This window comes from Aotus nancymaae, unplaced genomic scaffold, assembly GCF_030222135.1.
Source record: "Aotus nancymaae isolate 86718 unplaced genomic scaffold, 86718_ANA_hifiasm-v0.15.2.pri h1tg000036l, whole genome shotgun sequence".
Taxonomy (NCBI): domain Eukaryota; kingdom Metazoa; phylum Chordata; class Mammalia; order Primates; family Aotidae; genus Aotus; species Aotus nancymaae.
This window is the reverse complement of record NW_026988450.1, coordinates 13,888,405-13,913,274: the sequence shown is the minus strand read 5'-3', so window position 1 is coordinate 13,913,274 and position 24,870 is coordinate 13,888,405. Positions and strand designations below refer to the sequence as shown.

General features: G+C 37.4%; 1 protein-coding gene across 3 annotated transcripts; it reads left to right on the top strand.

Moving 5' to 3' along the window:
* The first annotated feature begins 58 nt into the window (after positions 1-58).
* On the top strand, positions 59-22,067 carry TTPA (alpha tocopherol transfer protein). Of its 3 annotated transcripts, XM_021670830.2 has the most exons (5): positions 59-262; positions 7,497-7,650; positions 14,740-14,933; positions 16,528-16,638; positions 19,413-22,067. In XM_021670830.2, exons 1-5 carry the CDS (start codon positions 59-61, stop codon positions 19,584-19,586), a joined length of 837 nt encoding a protein of 278 aa, XP_021526505.1. In that variant the 3' UTR covers positions 19,587-22,067. The 3 variants fall into 3 exon arrangements, with proteins under 3 accessions (XP_021526505.1, XP_064240304.1, XP_064240305.1); XM_064384234.1 differs by lacking the exons at positions 14,740-14,933; positions 16,528-16,638 and having other exon boundaries at positions 19,413-19,572; XM_064384235.1 differs by lacking the exons at positions 7,497-7,650; positions 14,740-14,933; positions 16,528-16,638.
* The last annotated feature ends 2,803 nt before the right edge of the window (positions 22,068-24,870 follow it).

The window sequence follows — 24,870 nt, the reverse complement described above, 5'->3', positions numbered from 1 at the left end:
GAGCGCGCTTTTCCCGGGCGCCGGGGTAGCTGCGGCCGCAGCGGCGGCGGCGGCGGGCATGGCAGAGGCGCGGTCCCGGCCCTCGGCGGGGCAGCAGCTCAACGCGCTGCCGGACCACTCGCCGCTGCTGCAGCCCGGCCTGGCGGAGCTGCGGCGCCGGGCCCGGGAAGTCGGCGTCCCGCTCGCGCCGCTGCCGCTCACCGACTCCTTCCTGCTGCGGTTCCTGCGCGCCCGGGATTTCGATCTGGACCTGGCCTGGCGGGTAAGCGTGCGTGCACCGGGCGCTCGGCAGCGCGCACCCCGGTCCCCAGCCCCACGACCCGGATTCCGGACCCCTGCCGAAGCCCAAGGTGCAGGCAGGACCCTGGCGAGGAACGCGCCCCTAGCCACCCGGCGTGGGCGCTGTGGCTGCAGGTGTTCCGAGAATCCAGCGCTGGTCCTTCCAGTTTCTCTGGGTCATGGAAACGAGAAACCTAGAAAGTGTAGGAGCCTTGGGATAATGGCCCTTTTGATCTCAGGCATGGGAACTCCTGCCCTAGATGAGTCTCCTGAACCTGCGAAGTTTAGAGGAAATGCCTTCCTCTCCCTGGAGGAAAGCCTGTGTTACAAAACAAAGTAACCCCTTAGAAGTTGGAAGCTCAGACTTATCACATGTGACCAGATTAACTCCGCTTGGCGGGGAACATGAAATTGCTGGTAAAACTGGAGTGCTGAAGCCACATAGTAGCAACATGGTAATATTAATAGTAATACTTAAGTGTAAAGACAGTAAAGCAACCCAGTATACTTGGAGTCCTGGGTGTAGTCGCGGCAGTTCTTTTGTGTCTCCAGGTACGTTACAGCCCTTTGAAAGAAGGGATGATGGAAAGATAGGAATCAGAAAGAGGGACGAGACCTTGAGTTCTAACGCTTTAGGTTCAGCGCCCTTATCTGTTAAATAAAGATGGAAATACCTGCCTCACTGATTGGTTGGGAGATTGAACATTAACCAGTTTAACAGAACAAGCTGTACCGAGCACAGTGCCTGGCACATAGTTAAGATTCAGCAGTTGGACCAGATCTAGCCCTTTCTCTAAGTGGCTTGCTCAGTGTCACACAGCTGCCTAGCAGGAAAGATATTATAGTGCAGAATTCCAGTGTGTCTCAATGGGAAGTTTTTGAGGGTTTCTCTTGTTTGTTTGTTTTAGAGTGAAAGCAAGTTTATTAAGAACGTAAAGAAACGAAAGAATGGCTACTCCATAGAGGCAGAGCAGCCTGAGGTTGTTTTTAACTTAAGTAAAATTATGGTTAAAATAATCTAGATAACAATAAAATCCTTAAATATGCAAAGTAAGTTTCTAACGGTAACTTTCTTTTTTCTTTTATCTTTTTTTGTTCGCTTGTTTTTGAGACGGAGTTTCCCTCTTGTCGCCCAGGCTGGAGTGCTGTGGCTAGATCTCGGCTCACTGCAACCTCCAGCTCCCGGGTTCAAGTGCTTCTCCTGCCTCAGCCTCCTAAGTAGCTGAGATTACAGGCGTGCACCACCATGCCTGGCTAACTTTTGTGTATTTTTAGTAGAGATGGGGCTTCACTATGTCGATCAAGCTGATCTCGAACTCCCGACCTCGTGATCTACCCTCCTTGGCCTCCTGAATTGCTGGGATTACAGGTGTGAGCCACCGTTCCCGGCCTCTAACAGTAACTTTCTAAGAGAAAAAAGCTCCCTACCCCAAACCTTGGTTTGTCAGTTACATACTCAGAGGCTGCTTACTGTTACTCGTTTCTTGTTTATCTTTTTAGACGGTCTGTGCTTTCACAAGGATGTTTGTGTGTGATCTCTATTTTGCCTTTCTTACCTGTCTTTGGACTGGGAGCATCCTATATCAACTGGTGTACATCTATCTTACTCTTTATTGGGCTGCTGTTATTCTACTGGATGGATATATTAGACTATATTAAAATTTATCTAACCTGATACTGGACTTAGGTCTTATTGCTGTTCATACCTTCATTCAACAATTATTTTTTGGACTCTACAATTTGCCTAGTCGTACACAAGATGCAGTCAACAAGGCGGCTGTGGTTTCCTCCCTCACTGACTGGCATTCTTCATATCCTCATACTTTGTGCATAACTAGGAATATAACCTTCTAGGATAAATTCAACCGGTGAAATTGCTGGATGAAGTTAGATGTGTATTTTTCAGTGGTGAGGAATATAACAAACTGTCATCCAAAGAGTCTTCCAAAGGTTGCAGTAGCTCAGGCCTGCAATCCTAGCACTTTGGGAGGCTGACAAGGGCAGATCAATTGAGCTCAGGAGTTCATGATCAGCTTGTGCAATGTAGTGAAACCTCATCTCTACAAAAAATACAAAAATTAGCCAGGTGTGGTGGCACATGCATGTAATCCCAGCTACTCGGGAGGCTGAGATGAGAGAATCGCTTGAACCCAGGAGGCGGAGGTTTAAGAGCCTCTGTTCTCAAATACACTGCAATTGTGCATGATAGTGATTTGTGCCTCTTTACAGAAGTCATTTTTTCAAGTGGGTGGATCCAGTTGGTTTATTCATGCTTTAATTTATTCTTTCATTCAACATGTGTTGTTATCTCCTGGGTGTGCAGCACTCTGCAATAAGTAACTTGTCTGAAATTATGTCGCTATTAAGTGTTAAAGCACGGGTTTGAGCTTGGGTGGAGCTCAGGAGAGAGCCTGCGCTCTCAAATACACTGCACTTGCCTCTTCTGTTTAAAACAACAAACACAAAAAAACAGCTAAGTATTCACTTCTCTGTCTGAGATTGTGCCACTCACTGCATGCCAGCCTGGGCAACAGAGTGAGGCCCTATCTCAAAAAAAAAAAAAAAAAATATATATATATATATATATATATATATATATATATATATATCACTCATCACTCTGATATGACATGATCTTGCCTTTTCCTCCATAACCCACACTGTATTATCAAATGTGATTTGTGTATCAACCTGCTAGAAGAGAAATAGTTTTTCATTGTTATTATAATATCCATTTGTTTAATTATGTGTGATTAATAATCTTTTATATACACTTAAAATTTCAAAATTTCTTTACAGTTAACTGAAAATGGCCTTTTTTTCGCTTTTGTGCATTTTTATTACCGAGTTATAAAAGATTTTTATGCATTTTAGGCCTTCTTATATATTTTAGACCTTTGTCCTTGATTTTTGTCTGTGTTATAATATTATTTATACTATTTTTTTCTGTGCAGAATTTTAAATTTTAATGTAATCAAATGTGTTGATTTTATTAGTCTTTGATTGCCTCTGGGTTTTACAAGCTCTTCTCTTATCCAGAATTTTTTCTAGTTGTTTATGCCTTCTCTTTTTTATGTTGAAGTCTTGGAATTGAGATTTGTTTTTATGTTAGGAGTGAAATAAGTATCCAGCTTTATTTATTTTCATTATGTTAAATGCTATATATGTATCCCAATATCATAAGTAATCAACTAATATGTACTTAGTAACTACTGAATATAAAAACACAATCTCAGGTCCTATGAAGAATGAAGTTTAAATGAGGCATTAAACATATATATGTATAGAGATAACTAACAATGAAACATGTTTCATTTACTGATTTCATTTTAACTGCTTTTAAGAAAGTAACATCTGGCCGGGCACGGTGGCTCATGCCTGTAACCCCAGCACTTTGGGAGGCCAAGAAGGGCAGATCACCTGAGGTTGGGAGTTTGAGACCAGCCTGACCAACATGGAGAAACCCTGTCTCTACTAAAAATACAAAAGTAGCCAGGCATGGTGGCACATGCCTGTAATCCCAGCTTCTTGGGAGGCTGAGACGGGAGAATCGCTTGAACCAGGGAGGTGGTTCTCAGCAATGGGCTGAGATCGTCCCATTGCACTCCAGCCTGGGCAACAAGAGTGAAACTCCATCTCAATAAATAAATAACAGCTAAATAGAAAAATAAAATTTACCCTCAGCCTCTGTGACATATGTATTTTTTTCTGTATTCCTTAAATAAGGAATTGTTTTCATTGCACCATGCCCTTGAGGAATTGACTAGCAGGACTGTGTCTAAATCCACCGGATAGAAATCAAGTTTCTGTCTGTGAACTCTTTGTCTTGCTTTCCTGCCAACTGGAAAGGAAAAGGAAAGGGTAAGAGTGCAAAACCGTTGTTTTCATTCTCCTCTGCAATAGCACTTAATTCAACTCTAACTTCTTCATTCATAATATGGAAGCCCTATAGGTTTTGTGTAACGAAAGCTTGATAACTGCCTCAGTCACAATGAAATTTCTCATTATTCTCGTTTTTGTATTTGAAGTTACAGTGAATTAATAAGGTTTTATCATATAATCCTAATAGCTAATGTGCTTAAGGAATGTAAGGTACTTTGGTAAGTAGGGTTTCCATGGATTATCTTTTATTATTTTCTCATTTTAGAAGAAACAGATATAAAGAGTAGGTAACTTGTCTGAAATTATGTAGCTGTTAAATGCTGAAGCAGGGATTTGAACTTGGGTGGGGCTCAGGAGAGAGCCTGTGTTCTCAAATACACTGCACTTGCCTCTTCTGTTTAAAACAACAAACATAAAAAACAGCTAAGCATTTACTTTTCTGTCTGTTCTACATACTCCCTTGAATCCCTTCTATCAAGTGATAGCCCAGTTCCTTATACTTTTGTTCTATGTGATAAGGTTTTCATCCTTTAATTATCTTTACGGTTTTCCCAAAGCTTTCAAAACTCCATAGATTCTCCCTGCTAATTTCTCTCTCTTTTTTTTTTTTTTTTTTTTTTTTGGTGTTGCTGGGGACGAAGTTTCGCTCGTTACCCAGGCTGGAGTGCAATGGCGCGATCTCGGCTCACCGCAACCTCCGCCTCCTGGGTTCAGGCAATTCTTCTGCCTCAGCCTCCTGAGTAGCTGGGACTACAGGCACGCGCCACCGTGCCCAGCTAATTTTTTATATTTTTAGTAGAGACGGGGTTTCACCATGTTAACCAGGATGGTCTCGATCTCTTGACCTCGTGATCCACCCGCCTCGGCCTCCCAAAGTGCTGGGATTACAGGCGTGAGTCACCGCGCCCGGCTTAATTTCTCTCTAAATGCAGCTTCTTTTGTAAAATTGATCATATCGTGTGTCCATTTAGGTTTCTACTCTGCTCCTGATAGTTATAGCTCTTGAACAAATGTGTAATTTCTCAGAGCTTTACTTTTCTTACCCTAATAATGCCGTAACAGTAGCTCCTTCTCAGGGTGGTTGTGAGGAGGAATTCAAATGAGAGCATCAGACCCTGTAAGAGTGCTACAAATATGATGTTTCTTATTTTGTTTCAAAGTACATGAAACATGTAAGAAGAAACCGACTCTATTTCAAAACATAGTTAACCCGTAACGCGTTAAATGTTTATTTACTTCTAATGTTTGCAGAACAGCCACCTTCCAATAATGAGTATTTTTCGCCACTTTTTTATTGTTGTGTGGACATAGGATGATTTGCTTGAGAATTGCTCGGTAGCAGTTTATTTACATAATTTATTTAGAACAATTGTACTGCGAATCTATCTATCAGTGGAAAAGTAATGACCAAAGATCCAGGTTTAGATCTTTCAGTTTGCAAAAATTGTGCATGATAGTGATTTGTGCCTCTTTACAGAAGTCATTTTTTCAAGTGTGTGGATCCAGTTGGTTTATTCATGCCTTAATTTATTCTTTCATTCAACACGTGCTGTCATCTCCTGGGTGTGCAGCACGCTGCAGAGATGAATAAGCTGAGCACCCTGCCACTATTACCTAAATGATCCCTTCTAATGAAGCCACTACTTCTATCATTCCACAGGAAAAAAAAAGATTATTTCTATATAGTTACTAATTGGAATAAAAAAGACTTTTCGTGTCTGAGGAAACTATCAGAAAAGTAAAAAGCACTGTACGATACTATTAACAGTTATTCTGGTACCCCTAAGACTGGAGGAGGAAGATAAATTCACCTTAGAGAGTGCAATGAAGATATTAGGATCCACAATGTGCCTGTTGTTCTCATTGCTTTTGAAAACTGCTATTTAGGTCAGCAATTATTTCTTTGTTGGCAAATTGACTTTTTTCTTTCTTCTCTCTTGCATTTAACTCTTAGCAACATTCTCTCTCTTTTTAAAATTAAGAAAGGTTTATTAAATACAGAAATGAAAGAGAGGGAGACAGAGAGAGAAAGAGAGGGAGATAAATCAGAAATGGAGGTGATGGGGAGCAGAGCAGCACGGATGGCGCTGCCCTCCCTCCCGTGTACTAGCGCTGGTTCTCCCGAGGTCCACTCAGTTTCTCTCTTCCTCCAGCCATTCCCAGCCATTGACATTTCCAAGGCTCGGCATTTCCCTCTCTAGTTTTTGTCATTTGTAGTTTCTCCTCCAGATCATTACTATTTTTGAGGTTTTAGTTACTTTGCTTATTCCAATGACTCTCAAATATAAAATCTGTCCTTTTCTCTGCACTGCAGTCTCACATTGTTAATAGGTCTCTTTAAACTCAAATCAAATATATTGTAACTTGTGAAAAATTAAGAGTGCCAAACATCATAAAAAGGAAAATTAAAATAGAAACATAATAATTTTTAAATACAAAATTTGCTTTACTATTTTCCACAATATGCTGACAGTGTTTATATTATTTGCATATGTGATTAGCCATTTCTGGTGGTTCTTTTGGAAGGAAAGAAAGTAGGACTCTTTCAAACCATATTTTGACAAGATCCAATATCCAAGTGTTGCTCCTGGGCTCTTCTGACTCATTTGATTGATTTCTATACTTCCTTATTTCAAAAAATGCTAAAGGTGATGTTTCCGTTCTCTATTGCTGATTGACAAGTCACTCCAAGAATTAGTGGCCTAAAACACGATGATTTATTTGTTTTTGAATCATCAGTTTAGGCAGGGCTCAGTGGGAGTGGTTCATCTCTGTTCCACATGGCATCAGATGGGAACTTGGCTGAGGTCACACTATCGAGGACGGCCTCTTAACCTCCAGGCCTCTCTCCGCATGAATTGCTATCATTCAGTAACCTCACTGGATGGTGTCTGGATCCCAAACAGTAAATTCAGACGGTACCAGGCCTTTTAAAGCTTGGTCCACCCAATGTTACTTCTGCCACATGATATTAGATCAAAGCAAGTTGGAAGGCCAGCCTAAATTCAAGGGGAGGGAAGCAAATAGATGCCACCTCTTAATAGGAAGAATGGTGCATGTATATCAGGAGGGGAGGGATTGGTGGCTGTCTTTGGAGAGCATCTACCATGGGTGGTGAATGAAAATGGCTCATCTCTGAATTTGTGATTAACCCCTGTTACCTCTGATCCTTGATAAAGGGAACTTTCAGTTTTCACAGCTAAAAAGATACCCCATATTAAACTCTTGATATTATGGACGTCAAAGTTTATACACAATACCAAAGCTTTCCTTCCATTTTTACAAATTCCTTACCATGTAAGTCATTTGTGGACAATTTTAATTTTATTTTTCAGTTACTAAAAAACTACTATAAATGGAGAGCAGAATGTCCAGAAATAAGTGCAGATCTACACCCTAGAAGTATTATTGGCCTTCTAAAGGCTGGCTACCATGGAGTCCTGAGATCCAGGGATCCCACTGGCAGCAAAGTTCTTATTTACAGAATCGGTAAGTCATACACAGCTCTTCTTTTTTTCTCGTCTCTTCCACTTCAGTTCTATTCTCTCTCCTCTTCCCTCTTTCTTCCATTTTTTCCTTGAATACCACATAGAAAGCTTCAATATGTTCATCTTTAGGAATTTGGGCTTTAATTTAAAATTTTGGGTTTTAACTTGGGTTTAATTTGGGTCTTAATGTCCCTGAAATATAATAATACTTTGGCAGTTGTGAGAAAATAAACAGATATAAGTGAAAATCCTAGTTTCATTCTTCCACAGCCAACTGTACAAGATAAGAAGAAAGGAAAATAGCGAAGATAAATAGTATGTGAATATTTTTTTAAAATCATGGAAAAGTGTTTCAAAAATGCTTTGTAGGAAGTACAAATAAGAATTCTGAACTCTTGGCGGGGCATGGTGGCTCACGCCTGTAATCTCAGTACTTTGGGAGGATGAAGAGTGGATCACCTGAGGTCAGGAATTGAAGACCAGCCTGGCCAACATGGTGAAAGCCTGTCTCCATTAAAAATACAAAAATTATCTGGGTGTAGTGGTGCATGCCTGTATCTCAGCTACTAGGGAGGCCAAGGCAGGAGAATCACGTGAACCTGGGAGGTGGAGGTTGCAGTGAGCCGAGATTGCACCTTTACACTCCAGCCTGGGCAAAAGAGCAAGAGTCCATCTCAAAAAAAAAAAAAAAAAAAAAAAAAACAAAGAATCTGGACTATAATGATGTAAACACCATGAGATTGTGGATTTTATCTGTTCTGTTTACTGGTGTATCGCAAGCACTGAAAACACGGCCTGCTACTTGGTAGTCACTAAATATTTGTGGAATGAGTGAGTGAATGACTAGTTCAAAAATGCCCCAGGTCGAGGAGCAAGAGGCTCATTCCCTTGGATGGAAGAGGATGCAGAGGAAAGGCAACTCCCCTGGGAGCTGTTGCAGACACTGTATTCCATCACCTCCTGTTTCTTCTCACTGCATCTTCTTTTTATGTATTAGGGGTTGCTAGTGTTTCTTGTAGATTGATGTCTTAGTCTATTCAGACCATTATAACAAAATGCCATAGACCGGGTGGATTATGAAAACAGAAGTTTTTTTTCTCACAGTTCTGGAGGCTGGGAAGTCCAAGATTAAGGCAATGGCAGATTTGGTGTCTATTGAGGGCCTGCTACCTGGTTCCTAGGTGACATCTCTCACTTTAACCTCACATATTGGAAGGGAAAAGGGGTCTCCCTTGGGACTCATAAGGGCACTAATCCCAATCATGAGGGTTCCATCCTTATGACCTTATAATCTCACAAAGGCCCCACATCTTACTACCATCACTTTGGGAGTTAGGATTTCAGCATATGACTGTTGAGGGGATGCAAACACTCAGACAATAGCAGTTGGTGACCTATAACTTCTGCCTTCCTCAGACCTGCGTGTGATTAAAAATGGCAGGCACAGAAGAAGAATTCACACTATTCCCAGAATCTCTCATGGCCTAGTTGGAAGGACAAAGATAAACCAACATTTTATGCACAGAATGTTTGAATTACAATCTTACAGAAACATCTACATCTTTAAAGATTTAAAATATTTACATGTTTGCATTTCTTGCCTGTTTATAGATAAGATACCTGCCTATAACTCATCTGCTTGCTAGATTGCAAGAAGATACTGTATTTAATTTTTGAAAGGATATTGGAAAATCGAGTAAAATGATTTGAGTTTTTTCCCCCCAGCTTAAGTGTCAAATAAAATTGAGTTAATCATGAAATCCCATCTATAAAACAGACGTCACTATCTTTCTGTTCTTTCATTCCTGCACCAGTGTCAGAGGAAATTGAATGAGCTCATAGCAATGAAGTTCCTTGAGCTTCTTAGGGTTAGGCTTGCCAGATTTAACAAAGTACTAATGTTTTATTTAGGAAATAAACTTATATGCTATTAAAATAAAGGATACCCAGTTACATTTGAATTTCAGATGAACAAATAGTTTTTTAAAGTATGCATACGGCATTCTTATGTTAAAAATTATATCCTGGTTATCTGAAATTCAACCTTATTTGAGCCGGGCGCGGTGGCTCATGCCTGTAATCCCAGCACTTTGGGAGGCCGAGGCGGGTGGGTCATGAGGCCAAGAGATCGAGACCATCCTGGTCAACATGGTGAAACCCTGTCTCTACTAAAAATACAAAAAATTAGCTGGGCATGGTGGTGCATGCCTGTAATCCCAGCTACTCAGGAGGCTGAGGCAGGAGAATTGCCTGAACCCAGGAGGTGGAGGTTGCGATGAGCCGAGATCACGCCATTGCACTCCAGCCTGGGTAACAAGAGCGAAACTCCATCTCAAAAAAAAAAAAAAAAAAAAAAACCTTATTTGAGTGTTGTATATTTTACCTGACCACTCTACTCAGGGGTCCAAGAAACATAAAACTGAAACCTTCAGCCAATTCCTTCTGTAAATGTCTTGGCTTTGCATTGCCTGGCTAGATTTTATTGTTTCTAGTTTGTTCATAAACTGACTGAGCCAGGTGAAGTAATAAAAATGACACCTTGATAGTCAGAAGCAGATGTGCAGCTTCGATCATAAATACCTTAACACTGAACCAGTAGGGATATTTTCTGGGCCTCATGTAGTGCATTAATTTAGAAGTACATTGTTTAACTCAAGAGATCTGAAAATCCAGAAAACATGTAGTTTAGTGATAGTCTCAAACAGGAAAACATGTTGCAAATCTCCTGTATGTTATGTTATTCGGGGATGAAAGGGAGAAACTCAGAAAGTTTTATGAGTAAAATGAAAACTTTTCTAAATTTAATTGAATTAATGGGAGGAGCTAAAGAAGGAAATCTGTGGTGGAGCTTTTTGGTAGAACTTTAGCATAACCATCTCTTTGCAGTAAAAGCAATGAGAAAATGCACGCAGCCTTTTCCTCCATGCAGGCTGGGCAACCCAAGGTAAAGGTAAGTTGTGACCTTTATCAGCCAACAGGCTGGAGGATATAATTACAGCAGCAAAAGTAAAATTTAAGAGTGAGTGTGAAGTTTTGACTGTGGCTTAGTACTTGTGAATACAGGTTCTGGAGCATGTGGCCTGGATTGGAATCTCAGCTCTGCTACATTCTAGCTGTGTGAAACACTATGTAGCTCTGACTGTGTTTTCTCATCTGTAAAATGGACATAGTGAAAAGCTATCATGTAGGATTACTGTAAGCATTAAGTCAATCAATCAGTTTGTCTATCTAAAATATAACAAGAGCATTACCTGGTACATAGAAGCACTCAGTGAATGTTAAGTAGGTACTGGAGAAGGAATTAAAAATATAAAGTATATTTTTCTTTTGCCTCAATGGAGCTTAAATTCTAGCCAGCACTATTCAGTAGAACTTTCTATGATGATGAAACTGTTCTACAATGGCCACTAGCTTCATGTGACTATTGAGCACTTGAAATGTGACTACTGCAACTAAGAAACAGACTTTTTTTTTTTTTTTTAAGCTAGGGTCTTACTCTGCCACCTAGGCTAGAGTGCAGAGGCACAATCATAGCTCACTGCAGTCTTGAACTTACTGGGCTCAAGTGATCCTCCTGCCTCGGCTTCTGGAGTAGCTGGGACAAGAGGCATGTGCTACCATATCCAGCCAGTTTTTTTATTTTTATTTTTTAGAGATGGAGTCTCACCATGTTGCCCAAGAAGGTCTCACTCCTGGCCTCAAGCAATCCTCCCACCTCAGACTCATAAAGTGCTGGGATTATAGGCATGAACCACTGTACTCAGTCAAACTGAATTTTAAATTTGAATGGCCACACATGGCTAATGGCTATCATGTTAGACAGTGTAGGTCAAACGATTATGTTGGTTGGCTCAGAAATTAGGTCATTAACTATTTTTTTGATTGTCAAACTTATTTGTTCTGCTGGTTTTTAAATCATTATAGTATTCAGCCAATGTCTGAAGTTAGTATAGTATTTTTTTATCTAGGTTATTCATGGGTTGATTATTCACATTCTTATGAGAAGTCTGAGGCTCTTTTTTTTTTTTTTTTTTTGGAGGCAGAGTCTTGTTCTGTTGCCCAGGCTAGAGAGCAGTGGTACCATCTTGGCTTGCTGCAACCTCCACCTCCTGGGTTCAAGTGATTCTCCTACCTCAGCTTCCTGAGTAGCTGGGACTACAGGCATGTGCCACTATGCCCAGCAACTTTTTGTATTTTTAGTAGAGACGAGGTTTCACCACGTTGGCCAGGCTGGTCTCGAACACGTGGTCTCAAGCGATCTGTCCACCTTGGCCTCCCGAAGTGCTGGAATTATAGGCATGAGCCACCACGCCCAGCCAGAAAGCTGAGGCTTTTAAAAAACAATAACGCACCTTCTAAAGGATCCATTAATATGAAAGAAAATAAAAATTAAAAAAAATAGCAATCCCATTGTGCCTTCTTAGGAATATTTCTGTTTCTTCTTTCTTTTTCTAGATCTTCTCTTTTCCCTTGCTACGACATGTTACCAGTTAACATTTAAATCTATTAAGCGCCAGCCACCAAAAACAAAACAAAAACTCTCCTGGGTTCCACAAAACCCTCCGTCCTCCATTACATCCATCTCCCCTCTCTTCTCGTTCTCAGCCAGACTCCTTTTGTTGGTGATGGCCACCATCTACATTTTCTCACAGTTCCCCCTCAGCCCACCCTGGTCTGATTTTACTCCCATCCCTGCTGAAATGAACGTAACCAACTTTCTTTTCACCACATATAATGGATATGTTTAGTCCTATTTCACCTAACCTCTCAACACAGTGAACCGCTTTCCTCTTTCTCAAAAAAATCCTCCTCCCTTGGCTTCTCTGATGCCGTGTTCTCCTGGTGTTTTCCTCTGACATCACTGGCTGCTCCTCCTTAATCTCTTTTTCTGGCATCTCCTCTTCTACTCATCTTTTAAACTCTGAAATCTTAGGACATTGCCCTCAGCCTCCTCTTTTTATGCTACTTTATCTCTCTGCTTTGATAGCAAAAAACATAGCTCTGAGACAGTCCCTGTTGTGGATCGTCATATAAGCACAAACAATCCCCATATTTGTATCTTCACTCCTATCTTTTCCTTGAGGATCCAGACCCACACAACTAGCTCCTATTCCAGCTGCACCCAGTTAGATGTCTCACAGTCACCATTTTAACATGTCCACACTTATGACCTTTTCCACCCAATACACGTCTCTTATCTCAGTAAATTGTTAAATGTGCACCACGGAATAGTACGCAGCCATAAAACGAATGAAATTTTGTCCTTTGCAGTAACATGGATACAGTTGGAGGCTATTATCTTAAGTGAATTAAGACAGGAACAGAAAACCAAAAACCACACATTATCACTAAGTAGGAGCTAAATGCTGGGTGTTTATGGTGTAAAGATGGGAACAGTAGATACTGGAGATGACTAGAGAGGAGAGGGAGGGAGGGGCGTAAGGGTCAAAAAACTAACTGTTGGACGCTATGCTCACATACCTGGGTGGCAGGATCATTTATACCTGAAACCTCAGCATCATGCAGCATACCCAGGTAGCAAACCTGCAAGTGCACCCCTGAATCTAAAAGCAGAAAATAAATAAATAAATGGTGCTCCCATTCTATCCAGTTCCCCATGCCAGAAACTTTGTGTTTTTTTTTTTTTTTTTTTGAAAATTTACTACTACTTAGTTATGAATCTTTTTTTTTTTCTTTTTCATTCATCCTGTTAGGCACTTCAGTCTGAAGACTTACATGTTTTTTCAGCTTTGGAGAACTTTTCTCTATTGCTACAATTCCTCTCTGCTCTGTTCTCTGTCACTGCCTTCTAGAAGTTTTATCAGTTGGATATTGAAACTCCTGGATCCAGCTGCATTTGTTTCTTAACTTTTTATTCATACATGTCAACTCTTGGCTGTTTTGCGCCAAATTTGAGAGAATTCTTCCACGCGATCTTCCAAACCATTATTCCCTGATTGGCTCTGTCTTTTCTAGCACTTATTCCATCAAATTTTTTGTTTTTAATTATCTTTTTATTTCTAAGATTTCAACTGATTCTTTTTAATAATAGCCTTTTCTTATAATAATGGCCTACAGTATTCTCCCCACGCCCTGCTGGAATTATGCTTCTTTAAAAAAATTCTTTAAACTATTTTTTTACAGACAGGTTCTTGCTATGTTGACCTGATTGGACCCGAACTCCTTGAATTCAGTGTCCCCCTTGTCCCCACTTCAGCCTGCCAAGTAGCTGGAATCACAGGAACCTACCACTGCACCTGCACCTGGCTTCTATTATGTTATTTTGCTGTCTCCTGCTTTCTCATTTTCTCAAGTTGTTGCCTTTGCCTGTTGAGTTTTGTTTACCTCTCTCTCTGGGTATGTGTGTGTTTAATATTATAATTCTTAAGGAATAGATGTCTTTTAAAAAAGATTATCTGCTTGTCCATCCATTACTGTCATTTCTGCATGGCGTGGCCTGTTCCAGGGATGGTGGGGAGGGGTGAGAGGAGTGGACAAGAATCTCAGTAACTCCTCTCTCTTAGCACAGGTACCCTGTGTTTTTCTTTGGTGTGGGCAGCTACTTAAGTGCTTCTCTGGCTCTTCTTTCCCGAGCCCTCACTTCTGTTCTAGCCTGCAGGGACATGAGTCTGCTATGTGCTACTTACCACTGGAAGGCTGTTGAAGAATCAACTTGCCTATCTGTTCCTCACGGATTTCCCTTAGCAACTTCTTTAGTTACTGTGGGGTCTTAATTGCTCTTTATAATCCAGGCCCTTGCTTTTCCCATTTCCAACACCTCTGAGCTTGGAGCATACACAATGGCATTCCCATCTTTGTGTGAGGTTGTGACTTCATCTTGCAGTCAAATTCAGCCTGCATCCAATCCTTTCCCCCCATACTCTTAAAAAGCCATTCTTTGCTAGGAATTTGAGGAGGGAGGGAGAAGCAGGCACATGCTCTTGGACCGCAGTTGGATTATTCAATTCATGACCTTCATACATGTTTCTATTTCAACTGATCTTTTAAGTCTAAAATGAATTAGTCTCCCTTTGGGAATCTGTCTAATTTTTTACACAATGCTAAGATATGATATGCTTTATTTTTTTAGCACACTGGGACCCCAAAGTTTTTACAGCTTATGATGTATTTCGAGTAAGTCTAATCACATCCGAGCTTATTGTACAGGAGGTAGAAACTCAGCGGAATGGAATCAAGGCTATCTTTGATCTGGAAGGCTGGCAGTTTTCTCATGCTTTTCAAATCACTCCATCCGTAGCCAAGAAGATTGCTGCTGTACTTACGGTAAATGTATATTTTAACTGTCAGGCATAATACTTCCAAATTACAGTTTTAAATTTTGTTATATGTTATACAAAGAGGAGCAAAAGTACATTTATTAGAAATTTAAATACAATTTTGGAAATGATATGTAGAATTCAATAATGCTAAAAGGAAGTAGAGTATTACTAGTTCATAAAAGAAAAATGTTGCAACAGACTGCAAAAATATGTTCAAATTAGTAACAAGAAGATTTATGCATCTTTACAATATGTGGTGACTTTATATTTTTGTCATTAAGAGCTATTTTCCTAAATTAAAAAATTGATTTAAAAATATGTAGCAATGGCACAATAAAATGTCACATAATTCTTCATAGGTGTACATTGACACTTTTTTTAATAAATCAAAAGATTTTTAAAGTGATCATCATCTTTGACCCAGTAATTCTATTTCTGGGAAACTAGCTAAGGAATAATCTTTAATATATTAAAGATTGCATGTAATAAGAATAGCTTACTATGTGCCAGGTACTTTGCTAAGTGTTTCAAATGCATTAAGTTTTAATGTCCACAGTGAGCCTATGACATATGACTATTGTATTTTCCCACTTTACAATTAATAAACTATATCCAAGAAGTGACATAGCAATGCCCAGGTACACACAGTTTGTCAGTAGTGAAGTGAGAATTCCAGCCCAGGTCACCTGAATGTAAAAGTTGTGCTTATAACCACCACTCCTCCTATACATAAGGACAGTTACTGCATCATCTATTTCACTAAAAAAAAAAGAAAAAAAAATGGTTTATTAGTCCAGAAGATAGAAAAATGGTTACTCAAACAATGGGACATTCGTTTGATGGATTCTTGCAACAATAATAAAACATGTTATTTGCAAAAACTGTATTATATCCGTGGAACACAACAGAATGAAAATTATTTAGACAGCATATTAGCAACTATGTTTCAAAGAAAATTATGCATAGAAGGAACCTGGAAAGACAATTCCCAAATTAACAATACATCTCTGAAAGTGATGCATGGAAACAATAAAATAGCTTCACATAAAAGAACCTTGGAATGAAAGGTCTCTGTATTAATAATACAACTTTTAGGTAGGAAAACTATTCTTTTTCTTCAACTCTTAACTTTTTAAACTTTCTGAATAAGCCTATATTAGTTTGATGCTAAAGACATATACCAGTGTCAAAGTTTATAAGTGTGTGTTTATTGTGCTAGTCTTTAATATTTGTGGATTTTTTTCTCAAAATAAACATTTTTGGGAAAAAACTTTAATATAAATTTCTAAATGACTCATTGGTTCATTAGAACATCTGTATGTGATTGAGAAAGGATTTTCTGGTGAAAATGTGCAGATATTTCATAAAATACTTTGCCTAATCTATGAGGATAAACCTTTTTAGAGATCTTTTCTTAACCTAGTGATAGTGAACTGTAAGCCAGGCTTTTGTGTTGATGGAATAAATAATTTTGAAGATAAAATCACGCTTTAGCTACTTCGGTAAGTTTAGCAAGTGTTCAAAGAAGAGACTTATCATTAGGTATAGGTCTGTAATATTTGTGTTTTGTTATTAAGTTTTTTTTTAATTTTCAAAAGGATTCATTTCCATTGAAAGTTCGTGGCATCCATTTGATAAATGAACCAGTAATTTTCCATGCTGTCTTTTCCATGATCAAACCATTCCTGACTGAAAAAATTAAGGAACGGGTAAGTAAAACATGCAAGTCTGTGTCCGTCTACACCAGACATTCTGACCCTTTTTTCTTTAAGGATTGTTTTATCATCTTTCCTTGTAGCTGCCCATCTATATCATTAGCCCAATATTTTGAATATTTATCTAACAAGTCAACTACTTTTCTAAATTAAAACTTACTTTTAATTTGGAAAAATCAAGTATATTGGTTGTAAGACTGTAGGGTAACTGGGCTTTTCATACATTGCTAGTTGGAGTGCATAGTGGTATATTCCCATAGAGGGCAGTGTGGCAAAGTCATCAAAATCACCATCTTGAATTACCTGTAGATAAACAAAATTACATAAACTAGAGGAGCCACTGCAGCAGAAGACTGAAAACCAGTAAGTGTTCACTATTAGGGCATTGGTTAAATAAACAGCTACACAACAACAGAAAACAACAAGATTGCAGGATGTTTTGTGAACTGAAACAAACTGAAATAAACAAAATGTGGAATAGGGTTTATGGCATGCTACCTTTTGTATACAAAAGGGAGAAATAAGAATATATTTCATAAATTTACATGAAAATATATACAAAAAATAATATAAGTGGATGTCTATAGGGAACAAGAGAAGAGGTGTGAACTACAGTAGATGAGAATAGGTTTGGGAGCAAGCTCTCTTACTGTGTATCTTTTATCTTGCTTTGATTCTTAACCATGTGAATTTACTATTAATGTAAATAAAAATACACATTTTTCTTAAACAGTGAAATGTAATTAACACTTTCAGTGTAACTGAAAACCACAGTAACTGAGGTATGTGACTTAATATCATGCTAGTTAGAGCAAAGACACTGGATTTTCTTTTTTAACCTACCCTATGGAGGCTTATCTCAGAAAAAAACATCTCATATCTCTTAGAGTTTTTGAAAGGTTGAAAATAGAGTCTGCATTCTCAAGAATGGCAACCATTCTTCTAAATTAATATGTGAAGGAGAATTTTTAGAGCATCTATTTAGACAAACACTGGCATCATCTAATGCCTTGAACACAAAACAGTTTGTAAAGGCTTTAACAATTTAAATCTAAAAAATTATTGAAATGTCAACAGTGATAATATGAACTGTAATAGCACATTTGGAATTTTAGAAACAACATTCTTTCTTATTAAGGAAATATAACATACCTGGTCAGAAAGTTATGACCCTCAAGCTTCTTTAGAAGTTATCCAGTGAATATTTCTGTTTGTCTTCAAAAACCTTCCTTAAATTGCCTGCTTTAGCAAAGATGGACACTTTCAGCTACTGTTTATTCTAATATTTTTAAACAAGTCAATTTTTTTGTTTGTTTATTTTTTTCTCTCTTCAGTGTAACTTGATAATAAATAGTTGACTATCCTCTGTTTAACTCCTAAAGATATAAAAATAAGTATTTCTATTTTGGGCTAAATTTTAGACAAAAACAAAACAAGAATAAACAACCTAACAAATAAGAGAATATGGAGAAAAAAGAAAGAAAAGTAAAAAGTTGAGAAGTTAGAGGAAGGAGGTCAATGAAAGTTAGTTGATGTGAGACAGACTTGCCAAAATAGGGAGAACAAAACTGATCCAGCCACTTTTATCTTTTTCAACTTTTTGGCAATGCCCCATACATTTTCTTACTTTGCCCCTTCCTGAGGAGATAGAATTTCTTCTCAATTAGCTGATGATATTTTACATATTTCAGAAAAAATTAAAGATTGGCTTTCTGAGTTTCCTAAGTGAGTATAGGAAACTCATTTCATCCATCAAGCCTCATATGCTAGCACATAGTAGTTGCTTATTAAATGATTGTTGAATGCACAGGGCAACATTTTGCCCTAGAAAGTGGGAAAACGTTATTTATTTTAGCAAGTGTGCTTTTGGTTCAAGTATCTATGGCTTTGTCTTAACTTTATGGCATTCTATGATCAATTTTTATAGTTTAAAATATTTGAAAAGTTAAGGTTCTCAACCATCAGAATTGTCTCAATATTTAAAAAAAATTTGCCTTTTATACTCTTTCTTTTTTTTTTGAGACAGGGTATCACTTTGTTACCCAGGCTACAGTGCAGTGGCACAATCTCGGCTCACTGCAACCTCTGTCTCCTGGATTCAAGCAATTCTCCCTGCCTCAGCCTCCAAGTAGCCAGGACTACAGGCCCCCACCAGCACGCCTAGCTAATTTTTGTATTTTTTGTACCAGCCATGTTGCCCAGGCTGGTGTTGAACTCCTGAGCTCAAGCAATCCATCTGCCTTGGCCTCCCTGAGTGCTGGGATTACAGGTGTAAGCCACCGAACCCGGCTGTTTCTTAACTTTATACTAGCCAACAATATCCATCAACTGCACCATATAAATTGTTTCTCATAGACCTAATTGTGTGCACAGATATATGCTTTTACTTAATATGAATTAATTCCAGCTAGTACATTTTTATCATCATAGAATAGTCCCAAGATAATAGTTTAGTAAGAATCACTTGCACGTCAGGGAACAGAATTTGTAAAATAACTTTATTTAGTCTTTAAAAATTTACTTTTGAAGAGGAAAATAACTTTTTTAAAAATAATGCAAATCCAAGAAACAGTAAGATTATTAGATCCACAGTAACACAACCTAAACGTAAGTAAAATTATTAGATTCATAATCAGAGGAATAAAGGATGTAGTATCTATTTATACTCTCCAATTTCCGAAGTTATTAGACTGCCTTGTTTTATGAGGTTGATTTTCCTGGAAATGCATCTAATGAGGATTCCTTCTAAAACATTTTGGCTATTTCAGATTCACATGCATGGGAACAACTACAAACAAAGCTTGCTTCAGCATTTCCCAGGTATTCTTCCTCTGGAATATGGTGGTGAAGAATTCTCCATGGAGGACATTTGTCAGGAATGGACAAATTTTATAATGAAGTCTGAAGGTTATCTCAGCAGCATTTCTGAGAGCATTCAGTGAGATGTTATTTCATGTGAATGGCTTCCTAATTAAAAATACATGAGTGATATCCTACCTGGTTAAATGAATGAAAGAAAAGGAGCAAATCTTTTAAACTAATGCTTGTCTGATCTTTAAAAATGTAGAAATCTTCTGACATGAGCAACCCTCTGTTTACTATGGGCATTTGGAAAGATTTTTTTACTTTTTAAATGCTTCCTTTTCTCTACTTTTGAAGTAATTAAATGTCGGTACACCTTAAGAGCATAAAAATTGGCGATGTTATACTTGAAGAAAACATGAAAGTTATTACTAAAGTAGCTGTTCATGTGCATCTTTGTATGTTTCTAGAAAATTATATTTTAAACAAGTTCTCTGATTATACTGATTTAGAAATAAATTTAGAAATATGCCACTTAAAATATTAGCACAAATCAGCTGATGATAAAAAATTAACACTTACTTTAAGTGAATGTCAGATTACATTATAATTCATTATAATTAAAATCTGAATATAGTTTCATAGTTATTTCTGTGGGCCAGCAAGACATTTCATCTCAGGGAAATTTTATTTTACTTTAGTACATTCACACGATAGAGACTTTTTTTTTTTTTTTTTTTTTCTGGCAGAGTCTGGCTCTATTGCCCAGACTGGAGTACAGTGGTGCAATCTTGGCTCACTGCAGCCTCTGCTGGGATTACAGGTGCGCACCACCACAACTGGCTAAGTTTTGTATTTTTTATAGTGTCAGGGTTTAGCCATGTTGGCCAAGCTGGTCTCAAACTCCTGAATTCCAGTAATTTGCCTGCTTTGGCCTCCCAAAGTACTGGGAATACAGTTGTGACCATCGAGTCGGGCCACGATAGAAACTTTTAGTTAAGGAGTATATATGCCGTACTACTGCATGTAGCAGCTTTAGTTCTCTATGAAATCATTCATGTTGATGTAATTGATTAACAAAAATAATTTAGAAAATACATCAGGCACAGTTGATGGCTTCTCAATACCTGTTTTGCTTTTTTAAACAAATCAAGAATGTAATTTTAACTTTTGCTTATGGTTATTCTTATGACTACATAGAAAGGGATGGAATCATATTTAGTTGTCTTATACATGGACTGTTTTTAGTTAACAATAATGTAATGTAACTAGATCAAGGAAAGGAAATGTTTACATTTTAAAAAACTACTGTCAATTACAGCTGTTATTCTTCAGATTATCCATAAAATAATATGAGTTTGGTTATTATAACAGAATATTCTAACCAAATCCTGAAAGTCTTATTAACTTAAAAAACATCTCGTAAAGGCTGGGCATGGTGGCTCACACCTGTTATCCCAGCACTTTGGGAGGCTGAGGCTGGATGATAACTTGAGCGCAGGAGTTCTAGACCAGTCTGGGCAACACAGGGAGACCCTGTCTCTATTTCAAAAAATAAAAATAAAAATAACTGGTAAGGATGTACTGTTTGCACTGCAGTTTGTAACATTTCATTTATTAAGAAAGATATCATCTCAGCTTTCATATTCAACATAGCTCTCAATTTATGACATAATTTTTATACTTAGTATTTTATCATTTCTTAATTTTATTATAAACTTGAAAATGAAAGAATATGGGGTCCAAAATCTGTTGAACATTTGTTCAGCTAGTTAGGATTTCTACATTAATCATATGAATTAATAGTACCTTTATGCAAGGATATATGAAGGGTGTTTTTCTTTATAAGAAAATTAGTTTAATCAGGTGAGCTGATACTTATGATTGTACATATTTCTATGATAAAATTGAGAGTGACTGTGGATGTTCTTTAGAGAACATGTTTTGATTTTGACTTAGCATTGGGAAGCTAACAACATTATAATTTTTATTAAAAAATTAGACTTTTCCAGTTTTCTAAAATACACTTTGAGATCTTTTAAAATAAAAGCATACTATTTACAATTGTATAATTTAAAATAATAAAAGAACAAAACCACTTTAAAAGAATAAACAGTATCAATAACAAAAAACCTCTGGCTTACCCAACTTTTGTTCTTAGAAGTTTTATATCACCAGTTCCACTTCATTTATTTTTGGCTATTTCAAACATTTTCTTATGACTGTGTAGAGGAGTGATTAGTTTAGTAACTAGATAAAGGATAACATTTTAAAATGTCTTTTAAATGTGGTTTACAGGTGATAGAATCAATGGTAAATAGAATTAAGATAAGTCAATTAATTTAAATATATTTTATAATGGAACTTTGAAATGTTTATAAATGAAGCAATTCACTGAAGAACATTGAAAGAAAATTGAAATGAATGGGCAAATTAATAAAGTGTCAAAGCAAATAATTGTCTAATTGTCTATGTTACTTTACTGTGATTATACTAGAAGTGCCTTTTAAAAGTTTAACTGTATTATGTGCTCATTGTGTTACTGAACTGCACAATAATTTATTTGTTTTAATATTGTTTGAAAGAAAATAAACATCTTTCACATAAAACATAATATACAAGGCTTTTGTAAATTTTAAAATATAAATATGAAGCATTCTTTTTCAAAATCTGCTTTTCCTCACAGAAAAAAAGTTAAAAACAATCTTAGCACATTTAGTTTTCCATTACACAAGTGTCATTTTTTTCTTTGTCAGTTTAATGACAGGCTGGTATTCCCAGCTGCTTAGTTCAATACCATCTTTCTCTAATGTCTTCTGCCATACATAAAGGAGACCACAAACTAATTATTAAGCCATGGATAGTCAAGAAGTTAAAAGTTTTAAGTGAAAAATGCCATAGTGTGCCACTTAATCATATAATTTTATTTTCTTTGTATAGTTTATTTTGATTTATTATATTTATATTTAATTTTATTTTCTTGTTATATTTTCTTTTTTTTTTAGAGCAGTTTTAGGTTCTCAGCAAAATTGAACACATGCAAGATAGATCTATTTAATTTTGAAACAATATGCTATTAGCCTAGATCATGATTTCTTTTGTCAAACTAGATTTTTCTTATAGAAATAGCACTGAAGTCCTATTGCAAATATCTTTGCCAATCACCTAAATTAAGACGATAGATCATAGAACAGGTTAGATATATAACGAAGAACTCCAGCCAGTCAGTCAGATGGTATTGCGTGAAACACTCCTTACTGGCCTTATATATTGAATTTTGCCATACCTAGATGCTGTGGAGGAACTAGAAATGAAAGCAATAAAATTAATATTGGCAGTGGTACAACCCTATGACTTTTCTGGTTAGTAAAGACATATACCATTCTCTTCCCACACCCATACCTAGCACTCAACTGATTGTTCTCTTCTCTCTCTGAGGCAATCATATTAATCTGTTAAATATCTGCTTTTGATAACACTGTAGACTGAGTTAAGTACTATAGTAAATAGGAAAATTAATCATACCTAGGAGAAGGAAAAATATATTCCAATGGCTAGTTGAAGTGCAATATATTGTAAGGGCCATAAAGTGATTCTAATAAAGTGCTTAGGGAGTTTAACAGAAGGAAAGATAATTTTCACATGGGATCCTGAGGATGTGTCTTTAAAGAGGTATTATTTGAAGCAAAGCCCTTAAGATAGCAATGAAAACTGAGGAGAAGAAGGACACTTAAAGACAATAAATAGTATTAGCAAAGACTTAGAGATCAGAAAGAGTAAGGCATGTCTGAGAAACGGTAAATAGACCTGTATTTTTATGGCGTGAGTTGTAATGTCTTCTTTTTCATTTATGGTATTTATTTGGGTTTTCTCTTTTGTTCTTAGTCTAGCTAATGTTTTGTCAGTTTTGTTTACCTTTTCAAAAAGCCAACTTCTCGTTTCATTGATGTTTTGTATTTTTTTGTTCTCTATTTCATTTATTTCTGCTCTGATTTTTATTATTTCTTTCTTTCTACTAATTTTAAGTTTTGTTTATTGTTGCTTTTCTAGTTCTTTAGGGTGCATCATTGGGTTATTTATTTGATATTTAAAGGGACAGATAGACGCCATATAGTAATAGTTGGGGACTTATTGGACCGATTATCTAGACAGAAAATCAACAAGAAACATGGGATTTATGCTGCACTTTAGAGCAAATGGTCTTAATAGACATATACAGAACACATCATTCAACAGCTGCAGAATATATATTCTGATCAGCATATAGAACTTTTTCCAGGATAGACCATATGTTAGGCCACATGACAAGTCTCAATAAATTTTTAAAAATCACACTAAGTCTCTTTTCATCCCACAATGGAACAAAACTAGAAATCAATCACAAAAAAAAAATCCTTTGGAAACTGACAAATACATGGAAATTAAACAACATGTTCCTGAATGACCTATGGGTTAATGAAGAAATTAAGAAGGATATTTAAAAATTTCTTGAAACAAATGAAAATAGAAACACAACATACCAAAATCTGTGAGATACAGCAAAAGTAGTACCAACAGGGAAATTTAGAAGCAGAAATACCTACATCAAAAAAGCTCTCTATTTTTGGAGGAAAGGGGTAAGTGCAGGAGAGTGGTTTGTTTGCCTAGAAAGATCTATGTGAATTAAATTATAAGCAGCCTTGAACACCAGCTGAAGGGCACTAAGGTGTATGAATTACTTATGTGCCAGGGACTATATTAGATATACACACATGACATCATTTCATCTTTGCAAACAAACAAACAAACAAAAAAAGGTAAAGTGGCATTAGACCCATTTGCACATCCCTTGCTCAGAATCACGGAGCTTTGTAAGGCAGAATCAGGCTGAACTCAGCTCACCTGGCTACAAAGTCCACCTATTCCACAACACTACCATGGTCCTGTTAGACCAGATTCTGCAGACCATGGAGATCAGTGGCCATCAGATTCTAACAGACCATGGAGATCAGTGGCCATCAGATTCTATCAGTCTTGTCTGGAAATGTCTGACCCTGATCCATCTCTGAGGCTTATCATCTTTCATCTAATCTTCTGCAATAGCTTCCTCTTGGACTACAGGTTTTTCATTGTTCCTCCCTTTACTCATCCTTTCCATGCTGCCTGACTTATCTTTCTGTAAGATTTCATTTCCTGATCTTTAAGGGAGCAGCACTGTAAGCAGGGTAAACTGCTAATTGGCACCCACGGCCCTTTACACCCAGGCCCAACCTGTTTTTTGACTCTCACATTGTAGGACTCCTGACTCCACCTATACTCCAGGCACACCAACCTTTTCACCACAGTGATAATATCATCCCTTTCATACAAGACGCATCATAATTGGCAGAAAGGAGTGGAGGAATGAGGTGGAAGGGAAGTGAGGTATATATTGGACTCTGAACC

Coding starts and splice junctions, on each gene's coding strand:
- TTPA (XM_021670830.2), top strand. CDS start 59: ATGGCAGAGGCGCGGTCCCGGCCCTCGGCGGGGCAGCAGCTCAACGCG. Junction 263..7,496: donor ATCTGGACCTGGCCTGGCGG/GTAAGCGTGCGT, acceptor TTTATTTTTCAG/TTACTAAAAAACTACTATAA. Junction 7,651..14,739: donor AGTTCTTATTTACAGAATCG/GTAAGTCATACA, acceptor TTATTTTTTTAG/CACACTGGGACCCCAAAGTT.